We start from the raw sequence: 18,482 nt of genomic DNA, 5'->3' as shown, positions 1-18,482 counted from the left end.
TTACCCTTTCATGATTCCTTCTTTAGTTTCAAGACCCACATACATAACTAAGACCTGTGTTCATACATATGCATACCTAAAAACATTAAACACCAGGGCCCACATATGAGAAAGAACATGTGTTATTTGACTTTCTGAATCCAGGTGAATTTTCAGTTCTGTCCATTTTCTTCCAGAATTTATTTATTTTTTCACATCTGCATACAATTCTATTGTGCAAATATACCATATTTTCCCTATCCACTCATCATTTGATGGACATCTAGGCTGACTCCATTTCCTGGGTATTGTGAACGCAGCAGCAAAGAACCTGGATGAGCAGTTGTCTCTATGGTAAGATGAAGAACTGTCTGGGAATATCCCAAAAGCAATATAGCTGGTTCCCATGGTAGTTTTATTTTTAACGTTTTGTAAAACCTCCACACTAATTTCTTTGTGGTAGAATCTACTGACTGAATGGAACTGAAAAGTGTCAACTTCCCAGGCAAACGGAAATCTACTTGACAATGAGACCTGCTTGGCTTTAGTCATCTTTGTCACCCTAGACTGTGTGAGAGAGAGAGAGAAGGGGGGGGGGGGGGCGCTAAACCATGTTGGATTCTCATTCCTTTTTTGTGAAGTTAATGGATAAGAAAATGCTCTAAGCCACCCATGAACCAGGGATATCCTGAGTGAAAAGTTAATGCCATAGAACGTCATCTTAGTGGCCACCATTTGCTTTGTTTTACACATAGACATCGCCACCTCATCAAAAGTCTACTTGAGTAGGATTGATGTCATTTCTGCTGGGATAATCTCAAGGGTGGCTGATCGGATCAGCCACGTGGCACCCAGCAAGTTATAGCCGTAACTCATATGCCCACTCACCCTAAAACCAGTCGGGCCTGGTCGGACAAACAGCTGCATTGTCCTGGAAACACAAACGATAGGAGAACATCGTAGCTCTTACCGTCACCAACATCAAAGTCCTTGAACGCCAGCTCAGAACCTGAGTCATCCAGTAGGATCTCGCCGTTTAGAGTGAACATCATGGTGTGTTCGTTCATGTCAACCATGCAGCCCACGACATCACCTGCTTGCCAAGAGCGCCCATAGTGTTCGTTGCCCTGGTGCCACCGCTGGGCCTGTGGAAGGGAGAACAGTGCCTTGTCACAGAGTCAGCAGCAGTAGGATCACCTCAGTCGGTGGGCCCTCAGTCGAGGGCCAGTCTGGGGATAGAGGGGTGTCCAGGAGTCTAAACCCCTATAACATGAACAGAGAGTGAAAGATTGTGAACAAACCAGATGCTGTGGCATGCTTTTCAGAGCTGGCCTGGCCATATGTACTATGGCCTTTATAACTTACTTTTATAAACTATAGTGAATGCTTCTCAAGATGTAAGGTTTTTTTCCTCACTCTCACATGTACAAACAATTAAGAGCTGAGAATCAAGCTAGGCACCAACCACTTAAAAAAAAGTATGCCTTTAATCCCAGCACTCTGGAGGCAGAGGCAGGCGAATCACTGTGAGTTTGAAGCCAGCCTGACCTACAAAGAGAGACCAGGACAGTCAAAGCTACATGGAGAAACCCTGTCTCAAAAAAAAAAAAAAAAAAAAAAAAAAAAAAAAAAAAAAAAAGAAAGAAAGAAAGAAAGAAAGAAAGAAAAGGAAAGGAAAAAAGGGAAAAAAATCTCACATGTGCCTCTCTCAAAATAAAATCCCTCTTTTCGGGACCACTGTTGATGCTACTTGAACAAAAATGGAATTCTGGAAACTTCTTGGTTCCTTTGTAACATCAGCAAAGCTTCAAATCACACCTAAAAATACTCTGAAGATATCTGTGAAAATAACAAGCCCCAAACCAAGCACCGACACCAGCCCATTTATATACAAAGCAAAATGCCTAGTATAAACACACTTGGATACAGAGTTTCAAAAAATGTGAGCTTGTGAGCTTGTGATACAGTAATTTATAGGTACAAAATTAGTCATGTGACTTATTTTGTCACATGAATCCTTTAAATTTATTGGAAGTACCACCTTCATTGTGATTTGTATATATTACATTACTACATTTGTGTAAATACTAAAAAAAATTGTTCTTTTTTAACATAGCAAGTTTTTATTGGTTTTTTGACATTAATTGTTTCTTTTTTAACATGTACATTTATATTATTAGGCATGAATAAAATAAACTACATACAGCAGGAAGAACCATGAGACAATCAGGAATTATATAAATGTTACATTCATAGCGATTTGGCTATTTGTATTTGGCAAACTTGAAGTAAACCTCTTTCCTATCTTGTTGAGTCTAAATTTCTGAATGAAAATCAATATCTATCATATCTCATCTCTATTAGTTCTTAGTTGGTTAGGGGTTAAATGATTTTAGATAAAATTATTCTTAATGTAACATATTGCTTTAAATTTTAAAAACTAAATTATGCATCAAAAAGCATTGCAATTCAAAATTCCCCTAGCACCTCTGTTGTCTCCTTACCCTACCTGTGCCCCCAAGTTGAACATCTTTCCTTGTCTTTAGTCTGCTTGGTGCAGAGAAAATGGAACTTCAATTTCTGAAGATAATTTCTTACTCTGGTTCACTGTGTCTAGTCAGCAAGAATGAAGCCAACACTGCCTCACTTGTTTCTTTGTTTTAGATAAGGTATCTCTATATGAAGCCTAGGTTGGAAGTGAGCTTGTGATCCTCCTGCTCAGCTTCCTGGTGCTAGGACTAAGGTATACACAACAACACTGGCTTTTTTTTTTTAACCACCTCTAATAGACAAGGAAGACTTGTCTCTTTGACAACTGTATTTGTAGGGCAGGGGAAAAGTATTGAGGTAACTGTAAGGACATGTCTAGGGTCTGCTGTGAGGTTAGCAAGGAACGGCTGGGGTTCGAGCATCTGCACATAGAAGCAGGGGATAGGCCAGGTCTTAGTAAAGCTACTCACCTTAAAGCCGTCAAAAGCAAAGGCACGTTCATCAGAACCTAGTTCTAGATCCGGTTGGCAGCCTGGCCTGCTCCAGCCCACCCGCATGTCTCCAGCAGTGACAGCCTCAAATTCAAAGTACCAACGCCCAGCCTTCACCGCATAGGTCTTCTCTGCCCTGAAGATACGGAACCTCTCCCCGGTGCCGCTGCACACCTCGGCTCTTGCTGCTGTGGGTTCGAGAGACTGGAGATCATTGTGTGGGAAGTTCAGAGAAAAGCAGGGTTTGACCTAAACTCAGCCATAAAACCCACAGGGCAGCTGACTACCCCACTCCACACCCTCCCCTGCTTCGCCATCTACCCTCAGGTCTGTTAGGTAGTGCATCCAGTACGGAGGAAAGCCAGGCAGGTCACTGGGTTCCTCCCCAGCTTTCCCAGGAAGCCCTGACACCCCTTTCAGAATGCAACTACCTTTTGGAGAAAGGAAGCCATCAAGTCCTGGGTTTAGAACTAGAACTGGAAAACCACAAGACTATTTATCAAAAGAAATAAACTGTTCTGGAGAAGAAGAAGAAGAAAAAAGAAATGAAAACAAGCAATCTGACCCGAAATGCATTTGGCGTGTGATGAAGTACCAAACACATGAGCACACACACCTGCAAGCTGGCTTGAGGGACAGAGATCTCCCTCGGCTTCAAGCACAGGACGCTAGCAAGGTCAAGGAGTCACAACCCCATCAAAGACACAGAACTCCTTTCCAAGCATAAAAGCCACATACTGTGCTTGATTCATGGACTCTTTGATAAATGATGCTTATATTTTAATAATAAATAGAATACATGACATTTTAAAAAATGAACCTGCCAGGTGTGGTGGTGCACACCTGTAATCCCAGCACTCAGGGAGGCAGAGGCAGGTGGATCTCTGTGAGTTCAAGGTCGGCCTGATCTACAGAGTGAGTCCAGGACAGCAAAGGCTCACGGGAAAAACCCTGTCTCAAAAAACAAAAACAAAAAAAAGAACCCTTTAGCTGGTAACTTTTTTCTGTACATGATCAAGGCTATTGGGACTCAAATCAAGAAAAATGGAAAATAGATATGATCAAAGACTGTGTTCCCTGGACCCAGCTGGGACTGGATGGGTACCTGATAACTGATCAGACAAGATCAGACAAGATCTAATGTCCAATTTTTTCACCAGGCCACAGGTACGGAGGAGGCTACCAACCACTAGAGGGCAGTAAGAACCTAACTACGTATGAGAATGGTCAATTAATTACACCTAGCAGCAAGGAAGGCAGCTTTAGTTTCTAAAAGTCTTATCTAGAATGTGCCAGGTGTATTTATATCATACTTTAAAAATAATTGGTACTGAGTCAACCACTCTTTCAACTTCCTGGTATTACATTTAATAAAGTAATTCAAATCCAGATAAAAATCTTGTAATGAACAAGAACACATTCCACCTTCAGACACCTCAATACATCATCGGGAACAATAACTCCTAAGGCACCACAACTCAAATACTGATGTGAGGCTCATTTGAAATATATGAGCATTCTCCTGAAAGTGAGGAACAAATTACAGCTATAACCGATTGCACAGAGTTGGACTCAAGTTTCACAACCTTTTCTGCTTTTAGCTTGATCAAATGTAAGCTGCAACAGAAGAGTTAGTTACAAACTGATGCTTTAAAACAAACAAACAAACAAAAACAACTTATTTATTGTTGTTAGTGTGGGGGCGACATGTACCATAGTGCACAAGGGGAAGACAGAAGGCAGCTGTGTGAAGTCTGTTCCCTCCTTCTACCTGTATGTGGGTTCCAGAGATTGAACTCTGGTCTTCAGGCTTGCCCAGCAGGTGTTTTTACTCACCTCTCAGGCCATAGATTCACACTTTTAATTGCATCTAAGGAATCACCAGGCTGATTTGGTCTCATATTATAAAATCTTTTCCACCTTTTAATCTCCACTTTAGAAAAAAATAAATTAAAAATCACAGTTTTTTCCAAAGGCTTCCCAACTACGTGTCCCGCCCCCCCACCTCCAAGCATCCTCCCCCTCCAATCTGTCCCCTCTTTCTGTTACCATAGTTACATTTCTATGGTAAACTGGGATGGCATAGCAAGCTCCTGGGGCTGGTACTCCCTGCTTAACTATCTCCACACTTCCTAGCCAGGGTTTCTATATATTCCATTTTTTGCCTTAATTATTCTCCGATCATCCATGGGTGTTGTCCCCTAACCTGTGTTCTATATTTAGCCCAAGGATGGAACCACGCCTCAGGTGTTTCCATGTGCAATTGTGCCACACATAATCTCTGTTGTGATGCAAATGTCTCGCTCTGATCTCTGATGTTTTGATCCGTTCAGTGTCTAACTCTGAAAACAGCGTCTCCTCTAAATAACACCTCACACGGGTGAGTTAATCTTTTGTCCCTACTTTCTGTAATGTGCAACCGAATCTCTACCATGAAGAGGCATGTTGCTAGGCTCAAGGGTGTACCCATGCATGAGAAACATGGCCCAACACAACCCTTGCCTCATCGTTCACTGCTCATGGGACTTGGGATGAGCAACAACAACCAAAGCAGTCGAGGCTGGAACATGCAGGAGGCTAAAGTTGTCAAATGTTTCTCTGTGTGTTTGTATGTATTCACATGTAGATGTGCCCATGCATGTAGAGCTCAGATGCTGCTGTTGGGTGTCTCCCTTTATAATTGTCTCCCCTATTTTCTGACACAGGGTGTCATACTGAACCTGGCGTGCTCTGATTCAGCTAAACTAACTGGCCAGCAAGCTTCTGGGACCCACCTGTCTACATGTGCAGGCTCCATGGTTACAGTCACGGGCCGCATGCAGTTCCTGGCTGTTTCATGTGAGTTCTGGGGATCATACTCAGCTTCTTATGCTTGTGTTACAAGTACATCACTGACTCAGCAATCTTCCTAGCTCTCTATCGACTGCTTATGGCTCAACCTCTGAAATCTTGTTAGACACCTCATTATTGGATCACTGTTCCTCCTCTTTTTTTTTCTTCAGTTCCTTGTATGAATATATCTGTTTGCCAAATCATTAAGTCTCTTCTATTCTTTGCCCCCTTTTTTCTACATGTGTGTTGTGTATGTATGTGTGTGTGTGTGCACGCATGAGCGCTCCTGCACTCGAACCCATGCACGCATGCACAGCACGGTGCCCGTACAGAGGTCACAGAACAATCTGCAGCAGTCTGTTCTCTGCTTCTAGCATGTGGGTCCCAGGTATTGAACTTAAGTCATGAGTCTTGGAACCAAGAACTAGGTCACTGGCCCCAGTTTCTTTTCCTCTTGACCTATAGAGTGTTCTGTACTTTGTTGCCATATGACCTTCTCCCTACCTGCTCTGTTAGCTCCCACTCTAAACCAGTTCCCTGCTCTGCTGAGCTTGCTAGAAACACACACACACACACACACATACACACACACACACACACACACACACACACTCGTACTCTATGTGCATTCACGGACACACCCACAGACTCGCACCTCTATTGACACTGTCTCTACCTTTCATCAGACCATGAATGTTTCTCTAGAATCTTCTCATCTATTTGCACTCTTTGTTCTAACCTTTGCTGCTGTCACCTGAGTAAAGACCACTAAGAATCCTCAGCTTCATAGAGCAATGGCAGTGTGCATCTCTCCCAAGTCCTGAGAAGTAACCTAAGGTGACACTGTCCCTGGAGCATGGATGCAGTGATAATTTTAGCATATCCATCCACAGACCCCTCTCTCCACCTCCAAGATACACTGAAAAGCAACAACTCTGCAAGCACAGAAAAAAAAAAAAGGCTACCCACAGTCTCTGGGGCAGGCAGACCATGGCTAAAACTCCTCCAAAGGCCAATGCAGAGATAACTGTCAGGATTTTACCTCCTGGTCCTCCCTTGGATAAATCTCCCTTGCAAGTTTGTTTGTGTTCAACCTGCTTTAAAGTTAGCTCAATGCAAATACTCTTTTCCACAGAGACACTTGTTAAAGCCAGAAGAGGAAGTTATTCCACATTGCAGTTGCTCAGAGTAGCTGTGGCTTTGAGATAAACAGCAGCTGAACAAGCAATATGACAGAGACACTACCACTGACACTGGGGAAAGAAATCTCATTTTCTTAGAAATCTATAAAGCTGTGCTTATGTCCCCCTCTATGAATACAATTCACAAAAGATCTGAGCAGAACTTCCATCTGGCCTTGATGCCAGGTTTCACACGTGGGACAGGTGCCTACATAAAATATCAAGGACCTGGCTGCCAGGTTCTCTCTGCAATCCCTCAGTCCTTACCTAGTACAGGGTCCTCCTGGCCAGCATTTCCCACCCCCTACCCTGACCTTCTCCAGCTGGGCTGCTCCTCCCCATATAACCCAACCATTTCCTATACCAGCTTTCTTGTACCTTTGGGCCTTCTGGCTGATGCACCTGGTTCCTCTCTTTTCCCTTTTCCTGCCTCAGTCTAGCCATGGCTACTCTGGACTCTCCCAGATGTCCCTGCCTCTGTCTATGCTCTCCCACACATCTATAATAAACCTTCTCCCCTACCATGCCTTTTCTGCTCTCTCTCTCTCTCTCTCTCTCTCTCTCTCTCTCTCTGTGTGTGTGTGTGTGTGTGTGTGTGTGTGTGTGTGTGTGTTTCTCTCTCTCTCTTTCTCTCTCTCTCCCCTCTCTCCTCCCCTCTCCCTTCTCTCCTTTCCTCTTCCCTCCTCTCCTCCTCTTCCCTTCTTTCTCTCTCTTTTTCTTCTTCTTCTCCTTTTCCTCCTCCTCCTCCTCCTCCTCCTTCTTCTTCCTCTCTCTCTCTCTCTCTCCATTTCCTACTCTTTGGTAGGATACTAGTAGCATGTCCCAACAAGCAGCTTCAGTCTGTTCCTAGCGATAAGTCTCAGTCGATTACTAGTTGGCCACCCATGACAAACATACTCAACATTAGCTCGGAAAAATCCTTAAAAATCAATTACAACATACTACAATAACTAAATCCAGAGCTGCCACAACATATTTAAAATGTTCAGATTATAATAAAAGTTCTAAGATGTGCAGAGTCCACAAAGTATAGTACGATATTCAGGGAGAAAGAATACAGACAACAGAACTTGACTCTAAAGAAGGCTGGGTCCTAAAGAAATACTAACTTGCCACTTTAAAACAGTTTGAGAAAGTAAAATAAACTATGTGAAAGAACTAGGTAAAAGTGTAAGAGCTATCTGTTAGAAGTCAGGCATATCTGGGGCCAGCTGCAGGGAACTTGACAAGGGGACAACAGGCATCTCTGAGGCCACCCTAGAGACTCTGTGACACAGAACACCTCTTCACCAGCTGCCAGGAAGCAAGGTCTCTTAAGCCAAGGGCGCTCTTCCTGCGCATGCGCTGGATCACCTTGTAAGCAGACTCATCACCTTTTCTGCTCTTCTCTCCTTTCAGAGACAGTCTCTGTAACTTCTTTCCCCAATAAAACCTCTCACATAGGCCTGTATATCTATCACGCATATCTATCTATCTATATTTGTATATCTATCACGGAGCTGCGCCCTATAATCCAAACACCAGCAAGATGGCCCAGCAGGCAGACTCTGGGGGACGTAGCTCAGCGGTAATGTACCTAACCAGTATGCTGCAGGCCCTAAGTCCAGTCTCCAATGCTAGAAGAACAAGATCCTGACAACCATCAAGTTGAAGAGGTGAGGTCCTGCCAGCAGCAAACCTGTTAGACATTAAAGCAGTGACAGGGAGACATGTGGACAACTCTGCCAGTAAATAGAGCTGGTTCAGTTTTGCAAACGGATTGATCAGTAACCACAATACAATTCTTCTAAAAAACAAAAACAAAAACCTCCAGGCTCAGAGACTGTCAGGGGAAAAATGGTAAAGCCAATGAAAAAAGAAAAGGCAGTAACAAAACAGACGATCCTTTCAGAAGACAGGTGGACAGAGGAGGAGCCCCTACTTCCTGTAATGCAGCCAGCATTACAATCTATCAAAACACAAGACGGCAGACATCAGAGGCGATTTCTACACCAGTATTTCTTATGAAGAGAGATGTGAAAATTCTAAACATTTTAGCAAACAGTTTTAGCTGTACATAAGGAGAGGAGATGATATACCAGGACTAAGCAGGGTTGTCCAAGAAATTAAAAAACTTGGTTTAATGTTCAAAATCAATACTTTACGATATGTCAAAAGAACAAAAGAGAAAATAAATACTCCTCTTTGCAAGTGGCAAAAACATATATATTTAACATTTAACAGTCATTCATGGCAAACTCTTGCATAAACTAGGAGATCTGGTCAGTGTGATGGATGATACCTATTTTTTTTAAAGAGGACATCTTTAGCTCCTGTGAGTCCCTAACTCTGGCTATCTCGTGCCCAGAAGAGGACCTCTGAAGGACCCTCTGTCTTTCACATGTTTCCTGGGCTCTAGAGAACACTCATCAAGCACTTCTTTTCAGCACTGGGTCTGCATAAGAGCAAGCCAGACAATAGTCAGGTATAAATGAAGGAAGGGACTTGGGGCTCTATCCTTCTTTGTTGAACTACTTCCTATTGATAGATACAAAGAAGGGGGGACCACTGCATGCAGCTGTGTAGCCATTGATGACCCCAATGGCCTCCAATGGAGAGTTTCAATCCATTTGTCACAAAGCCGGCCCTAGGTAAACTAAATGGGTCACAATGCAAAAGTCATAAACCTAGGACAGGAACTGAGGAATGAGAGTGTTGGCAATGATAAGGGTGGGGGAATAAGAGGGCAAGAGTAATCCAAAAACATATACCTTTAATGAAATTGCCAAGAACCAAAATCAATCAATTAAAAAAAGAAAGAAAGAAAAAAGAAAATCTAGGCATCCAGGGAACTAGTTCAAGGGTAGAGAGCTTGCCTAGAATGGAAGAGGTCCTGAGTTTGGTTCCCAAAACGGGAGAAAAAAACACCCAAACAAAATCCTACCTATTATCAATACCATGTCTAACAGGGATGTGTTAATATGTGTCCCCTAAGACTCAGATTAAGCTGGGCCACCTCTCTCTCCACTTCTGTGTCACATTGTTTTGAGTCCCTCCCACACTCAATCAAAAAGTAAAACACAATTATTGTAAAAGGAAAAAAATGAGACTTTGTCTTGTTTACATAGGGACAACTCTATGAAATTTATAAAAATAAACAGTATGCACACACACACACACACACACACACACACACACATACCTCCAGACCAGAGGATATAGAATCAACCTGTAAGTATCAACTTGTATTTCACATTACAAAACACCCTACTAAATAAAGTTAAGTAAAAACTAATTTCACCTACAGTAGTATTAAATCACCATAAGAGATTGATGCATTTAGCGTTTATTCTAAAAAAAAAAAAAAATCAGCGAGAGAGACTAACATGAAAGTAGGCAGTATACCATGTTCATAAATATATGAACTATTGTTAAGAGATCAATCTCCCCCAATGGATCTTTAAAGTTAATGATCATTCAATCAAAATTAAATAGATGGGTTGAGCAAAAGATAAAGAAATGCCAAAGAGGAAGAGCAGTGACAAGGGGACTGCTGCAGAGATGATGTACAGCACTGAGCCACCCACTGAGAGATAGGTCTAATCCTTGGGGCATGGGGACCACGCAGGCCACCAGCATGAAGTGGACACATGGAGTAGAAAAGGTAGGTACTCTTGCTTTATTTTTTAATGTTTTCCTCGACTTTGAAACTCCACTACACGATTTTGCAACCAAGGGGGAAAAGGAAAAACCAGTACCATGGTCCTGATCGGGAGCTTCCAGGTGGTAGCCGTAGCCCAGGAGGGTGCGCACTGCCTCTCGGAGACTGTCTTTGTTGGACTTCTTGGTTCTGTCATCCAGAAGGGTATAGGGAACGAGACGAGGGTTTCTTCTGTTCTTCACGTCCTGTATCAGGGAGAAGGTTGGCAGTCACCTGAGCCATGCAGCAGTGCTGGGGATGGAAGTCGAGGCTTAGCACAAGTGAGCCAAGCACTCTGCTAGCTGAGCCACAGCCCACAACCAAGGTCTTCACATTTGAAGAAGCACCATCAGTTCCTACGCCACCTCAGGAGGAACTGCGAGGTAGTGAAGGCTCTCCTCTCATGAACACATGTGCACCACTCTCTCTCATACACACACACACACACACACACACACACACACACACACACACACACACCACACACACATATACACACACACACACCCTAGAGTTAATCTGATCTTGGGGGCTTGGGAAGCTGAGGCATGAGGACTACAAGTTCAATACCAGCCTTGGCTACATAATGAGACCTTATCTCAAACACACAGAAGAAACAACACAAGCTAAAGCCTAGACAGGTACAAGGAACCTTGCTTTGTCTCTTCTTTCTTGTCTTCCTCCCACAAGTTTAGAATGAGCGCCTGACCATCCACTGCTCTCTGAAACCAGGTCGAATGGGAACAGTGACATCCCAGAGCTCTGCTCTCTCTCTAAACAAGCAACATCAGCAGGGCATTCCCACCAGTGCAGCTTCAAACACTACTGCCCATCCCTCTCTCTTCAGACTTGGTGCTGAGTTCCTCCACCTCAACTTCCCAAACTAGGACCTGGGAGCTTCCTGGAGCCACACTCTTCAGAATGACAAACTAGGAGTCTAACTGCTGATGAAGTTCCCCCTGGTTTCTGTGTGTACTTGTGTTTGAGCCCAACTGCAAGAGAGAAAGGAGGAGGAAGAGGAAGAGGAAGGGGAGGAGGGGGAAGAAGAGGAGGAGAGGAGGAGGAAGTAGAAGAGGAGGAAAGAAACTACCAGTCAACTCTCTCCAAGACTTTATAGCCTATTCCTGAACCAGATAATGCCACCAAGAGGAAGGGAAAACTCAAAGTTTTCATTATTTAGACACTAGGCAGCAAACATGTGGGGCCAGTAGGGAAGGTTCAACAGGCCCCCCTCCCTGCCACACACACAGGTGCACACACGTGAGCACTACATACACATACACACAAATATGTACACACACACAGACACACCCTTGCACAGACATAAACACACACCACATGCACATGCACACATATGATGCACAAACACGCACCACACACATTCATACAACACACACACACACACACACACACACACACACACATTTATATTTTATGGAGGTAAATCAAGCTTATTTTTCATATTTTTCATTATTCCTCAAAATGGTAAAGACTTTCCAAATAAAATTTTAAGCCATCTTTTAGTCTTTATATAGAAACATATTCTATGTCTTTGAATAATTGCCCATGTAATAAGGGTGACCCACCATGTGCTACTGAGAGACATTGTGAGAAGACAGTGATGAGCTTTGGCTCTGCTGTCAGAGGACCTGAACTGAGTGCTGTTCTGTCTTCTACAGCCTGGACAGCACTGGGCAAACCCTTCTCCCTAAGGGTCTACCCTGCATGGGAAGAGTAGGAGCGAGACTCATTCTTCCTTGGTGGAAATGCTGCTTGTTAAACACAGAAACCACAGAACTCTAAGCTTGGCAGCAGCATCTGATAAAACTTGGTTACAGAATCTGTCAGGTGCCAGGCACTGCTGCTGCCTTTTGCATTACACAGTGAAGTCAGGTATTTTGTTAATGAGGGAAACGGTGGCACACAGAATTTTAATAGCAAGACAAATTAAGATGTGGTTAAGGGGGTGAGTCTATATTTTGCTTTCACCCTCTGCTGCGCTGCCCCCACTTCTACTCAAAGGCTGCCAGCTACTCCCGTGAGTCTCTATTCAGGAGATAATCTATGGCCACTAACGAATACTCAACTCCGAAGTCTAGAAAACCCTGAGAACTTGTTTTTCTCCCGAATTGAACAGAACCTCATCTGGTGCCCTGAACAGATGTGACGCTGTTCACAGGCTTTACTGATCCTTCGGGGTGACATCATGCCTGTATTACACTGGAGAAGTGATTTACAGTCTACTGCCCCCTGAGAGTGTTCTATAACATGTAACACATCGTCTTACCACCCTGAAAAACAATACAGAGCAACATTTTAAATGGCATTTGACACTCTGGGTTGCAGTTCAGGAACTGTGGGCCCATTTTATTTTACTGTAGTTCAGTCTGTATCTTAAAAGCCCCTCCCAATGAGTTTCCTGGAAGGGAATGCCAGAAAACCATACTACAAACCACTCTTGTAATATGATCATCCACTTGGTGCAAATGAGAAGGGCTGGTGGCTCCGCTAGCACAGCTGTCACGAGATCACACAGAGTGACGTCACCTAACTTCTTTTTCTTTTTAATGTATTTATTATTGTTGCATATGTGGTTGGGGGTTGGGCATTGCATACCATAGTACAAATGTGGAAGTCAGAGGACCACTCTGTGGAGCTGGTTTTCCTCTTCTACATTTGTATGGGTGGCAGAGTGTGGCTCATCCTACCTTCATATGGGTGGTGGGGTGTGGCTCGTCCTACCTTCATATGGGTGGTGGGGTGTGGCTCGTCCTACCTTCATATGGGTCATGGGGTGTGGCTCATCCTACCTTCATATGGGTGGTGGGGTGTGGCTCAGGCTGCGGAGCTTGAGGGGGAAGTGCTTCATGTACTGTGCACACTGAGCCACCTCAGCAGTCTAGTGGTGCCGAGGTGCTTTGCCCAGATGGATAAGCACACTACGGTATCTAGATGAGGTGCCTGTGAAAGGCCAGGACTTCACTTCTGCAGTTGGAAACAACAAGTGCCTACACTCAGAGACTCCCAGGTACCTGCTGGATGCCGTAAGTCCAGCCCTGCCGGATTCGGTCCCGGGCCCACACGTTGTGAGCGTTTTCAGCCAACTTGTCCACCATTGCTTCCTGAGAGGGGGTAAGTTTTATAAAGCTCAGATCCATTGGAGCAGGCTTGTATCCACTGGTCAGCTGGTAGCTGCAAAACAAAAAATAAATAAATAAACTTCAAATTGCCCTTTTTGTTGAAATCCTGTGACAGTCTTGTCCTGGTCCATCTAAACCCAATTGTTCTGTTGATACAGATACAGAGCAGTCAGCAAGCTTGAGCCCCTTTGCTTCAGTCACTGCCTGCATAACTAGAAAAGCCACAGGGTCCTTATGGGTCTGTCTACATGCCAGTAAAATGTAAAAAGAGGCCGCTTACCTAAATCAGGCACAGAGGACCTACAGCTGTGTGCTCCTAATACTTGAGGCTTTGCTGGGGCCTCCCAAACAAATGGATTGACGATTTAAAATGAAAAAATGCTTAAGGGCTTTCTATTTGTGTAATGTTTTTTAAAGATTGAGAGAGGGAGAGGGAAAAGGTATGTGTGTGTGTATGTGTGTGTATATGTGTGTGTGTATGTGTGTGTGTGTATGTGTGTGTGTGTGTATGTGTGTGTGTATATGTGTGTGTGTGTATGTGTGTGTGTGTGTGTATGTGTGTGTGTGTATGTGTGTGTGTATATGTGTGTGTGTATGTGTGTGTGTGTATGTGTGTGTGTGTATGTGTGTGTGTGTATGTGTGTGTGTATGTGTGTGTGTATGTGTGTGTGTGTATGTGTGTATGTGTGTATGTGTGTGTGTATGTGTGTGTGTGTATGTGTGTGTGTGTGTATGTGTGTGTAAGAGAGGGAGAGAGAGAGAGAGAGAGAGAGAGAGAGAGAGAGAGAGAGAGAGGAGAATGCATAACTGAGAACAGAGATCAGAAGACGACATCGGATCCATCAGATCCTCTGGAGCTGATGTTGCATGTTGTTGTGAGTAGCCTGACATGGGTGCTGGGAACCAAATAGTGTAAAAGCACTATGTATTCTTAACCATTGAGCCATCTCTCCAACCCTAATATTGTTTTTTTCTCAACTTTTGTTGCATGAGTGTGTGTGTGTGTGTGTGTGTGTGTGTGTGTGTGTGTGTGTGTGTATTACACACTCCTATGCGTGGAGGCCTAGGGTGATGTCAAATGTCTTCATCTATATGCATCTTGTTTTTTGAGATAAGGTCTCTCAATAGACCTGAAGGCCTCTGATGTGGCTAGACTGGCTGGCCAGTGAACTCCCGGGGGTTCGACTGTCTCTCTACCTCCCCACTGCTGGGGTTACATGAATGCATTAGCATACCCAGACATTAAGTGGACACTGAGGTACCTCTACCTAACTAGCTATCAGCAAGGGCATATAGATAATAAAGACGAAGATCAATCTATAAGTCATCAACTAAAGCCAACACTCATGCAAGCCATCCTCTCAAAGAGAAAAGATGCCTCTTGGCAAGCAAAGCTAACAGGAAGCTTTCCTGCTGCGTGTAAGGCACTGAGGAGGCACTTCTGATAGATGGGAGGAGGGAGGATGCCTTCTTAATAAAACATTACAGGCAAGTTCTATTCATGTGAAACCAGATCATTCTGACATTTTTAGTCTTCTTCCTAGATAGAGTTTCTCCCCAATTGCTTTGATCTATGAGTGATCTCAGTGAGAACCAGAAGCCGTGCTTATGTCTGTCAAATTGGAGTTGGATTATAATTAGTTGACACTCATCTTCAGATGTAGTCTGGAAGTCTCTGTGTGTGTGTGTGTGTGTGTGTGTGAGAGAGAGAGAGAGAGAGAGAGAGAGAGAGAGAGAGAGAGAGAGAGAGAGAGGGAGGGAGGGAGGGAGGGAGGGAGGGAGGGAGGGAAGGAGAGAGGTGCAAATGTACACATGTGGAGGACAAATGCCGTTCCTCAGGCGCCGTGCACCATGTTTTTTTAGATAGACTCTCTCCCTGGCCTGGAACTCACCAAGAAGACTAGGTAGGATGACCAGGAAGCCACCTGTCTCAGTTGCTCAGGGGCTATGTTTCTAAGTGTGCACTGCCATGCCCAGCTCTTTAAACATGGGTTCCTGGAAATCAAACTCGGCTCCTCGTGCTTGCAAGGCAAGCACTTTACCTACTGAGCCCTCTCCCCAGACTGTAAACTAGAGTTTATTTCACCTGACTTTCTATCACCCTGTGCAAGGAAAGGAGAAAAGGAAGCTAGCTCAAGTGCCTAGCCCTTCCCCCGAACCTCTTCACATCTGCTGCTTAACTCCCAGTCATCTCACATGATAAAGGTAAATACAGGTGTCTTTGAAAGCCATACATTCAAAGGGCTGAATTTGAGGCTGCTGACATAATGAGTTCTTCACGCGGAGCTAGACATTACTAAAGCCCATTTCTGTCTGTAGTACGTGCTAAGAAAGACACTAGGACTCGACTCAGGATCTAGGGAGACGACGGCTCCTTGAGTGATGTGCTTGCTGTGCAAGTGTGAGAACTGAGTTCAGATCTGTAAAGATAATGATGAAACTGGGCACAGTAGCACCCATGTCTGCAATCCTAGCTCTCCTAGGTAAAGCGAGAAGCAACAACGAAAAGAATCTCCAAAAGCCTGTGGGCCAGCCAGCCTGGTGCAGACAGTGGTGGATGACAAGAGAGACCTTGTCTCAAACAAGGTGGAAGGTGTGGACCTGCACCCGAGGTCCTATGCTTTGACCTCTACATGCATGCTACAACACATGCATGGCCGTGGTCATATATATGAACACACACAAGAGTCACATCATGAAATCAAAATGGGCCTTTTAAAGAAACATATAAATGTAACTTGATTTTTAAAATATCCATTTCATCATACTAATGCTATTTAATGAGGTACACAGTGGTCAACCAATGGCTTGTTTTTCATCATAAAAAAACAAAAAGCTCAGATTTTTCAATAAAAGGAAAAGTGATGGTAATCTTGGAAGCTAAGTAGCCTGAAGTAAAGCTTCAGATTGCTTCCTGAAATTTCAAAAGAAATAAAGGACTAATCCCCATAACAGTTATTGAAAAGCAAAATCTGGTAGCCTTTCAATAACAGACCCATCTATGTAACACATCTTACCTTCTAGAACATTCTGAAAAAATTCCTAACAGAATCAGCTACAACCTCCATCTCTTCTTTCATATATTTGTTGAACAGTAGATTTTTGTACACCTATATCAACATGCCTACCCCCATTATCAATAACTCCACAAAAAGAGCTCATTTAATATATACACATATATGTATTATATAAATAATATATAATTAAGCATATCTCTAACTCCTTACATTCAGTTGATAAAGAACCAACATTCTCTCACAATTATTATCTTATAGATTTATTTTGCCATGTTCATAATCTAATAAAATTATTAGATTAAAACTTCCTATTCCATCTGCATCAAATCCCTGAAGATATAAACAACAACAACAAAACTGATGTCACTTGGATGAGCAGATGGGTTCCTGTTGAGTGGCAGACCAGTTTTGTACTCCATTCCCACAGGACCCACAGACTTCCTAAGGGAATATTGTAAACGAGACTAAAAGAGAACAATGAAACGAAACGTGTTGTAGCCAAAGCATGGCAGAACACCAACAACACTCAAGGGGCCCCTGTTCTTCCCGGCCACCCCCATCCCGCTTAGTATGAATCAAATTAAATGAAGCTGGGAAATCACTGCGAACGATGCATGGTAAACATGAGAAGGTGAGGTCGGGATTGCAGGGATTGTAACTCTAAACCTCAGTCCTTCCCCGGCCTTAGAACAAATGGAGACACATCAGATGACTGCAGCGGAGATATGAACAGCACATCTTGCTGGAAGCGTATCTAGTACTGAACACTTGGCTGACGTTTTCACGGAAAGGGTACGGAAAATACCCAGGCAACACTCTCCAGAACACAACTAGGGCAGAACTAATTTGAAACAGAAATTAGAATTGGGAATGTCGAGGCATATGTTTCTTCTATTATTTCACTATTTTTTGTTTGTTTTATAATAAATATCTACCATGGTGGGATGCCCCCCACCTCGGTTCCTTTTTACTTGGGGATTCTCCTTCACTCCTCAGCTTTTTTGAATCCAGACAAAGGATCATTTCAAGAGAGAAAGGTGGATCGCTAAGCAGACTCAGTAGACAACATCTTTTCAAGGAGAGGGCAGAGAACACAACCCAGCATATGGAGATGGATTGGGGATAACGTTTTAAGGGAAAACTGAAACAGGAATTCTCAGTAGGCTGTAGTATAGTTGTCGATGTCTAGCCACTGTGGATCTGTTTTCATGATATACACAGAGAGCAGGAAAATGGCGCCACTTCAAAACACAAACACAGGAGGCTGAGGAAATGGCTCAGTGGGTAGAAGTACTTGTCCCGCAAGCTCGATGACCTAAGTTAGGGATCCCCGGAGAACCTGGTGAAATCCAGGCATAGTGGTGTGAACATCTGTAATTACAGTGTTCCCTACTGCAGGATGAGACTGAGAGAATCTCCAAGAGCTCATGGTCCATTTGCTTGTACGCACACAGACACCCAAGATGGGTGACCAGCATCCTCCTCCTCCTCTCTTCCACTTTACTGACTGAATGAGGCGGGGTCTCTTAATGTAAATAGGAGCTCAGCACCAGCTTGCTCAAAGCATCCTGTCTCCACCTTCTGAGGCTGCAATTACAGGAAGGTCATCGACTCAGTAAGCTACACTCCTGACTCCACGCTTGAAGGCAAGCGCTTGACTACCGAGCCACTGC

The 18,482-nt window shown here is 43.7% G+C and overlaps 1 protein-coding gene across 5 annotated transcripts in view; it reads right to left on the bottom strand.

Annotated features, from left to right (window-relative positions):
• The window catches only part of RYR2 (ryanodine receptor 2), a 545,494-nt gene that overhangs the window by 203,033 nt on the left and 323,979 nt on the right, over positions 1–18,482 (bottom strand). For 4 of the 5 annotated variants that reach the window (XM_084782769.1, XM_084782771.1, XM_084782772.1 and 1 more), the window contains exons 26-29: positions 13,685–13,844; positions 10,711–10,858; positions 2,940–3,148; positions 950–1,124 (exon numbers count right to left, since the gene is read on the bottom strand). In XM_084782769.1, the coding sequence (XP_084638895.1) occupies positions 950–1,124; positions 2,940–3,148; positions 10,711–10,858; positions 13,685–13,844 (692 nt within the window). The remainder of the gene's footprint in view (positions 1–949; positions 1,125–2,939; positions 3,149–10,710; positions 10,859–13,684; positions 13,845–18,482) is intronic. The other variant, XM_084782770.1, reaches the window with a different exon arrangement.

The sequence above is a fragment of the Acomys minous genome (genome assembly GCF_964271855.1).
Source record: "Acomys minous genome assembly, chromosome: 5".
Taxonomy (NCBI): domain Eukaryota; kingdom Metazoa; phylum Chordata; class Mammalia; order Rodentia; family Muridae; genus Acomys; species Acomys minous.
Note: the sequence above shows the minus strand (reverse complement) of the source record. Positions and strands in the feature narration are given on the sequence as shown.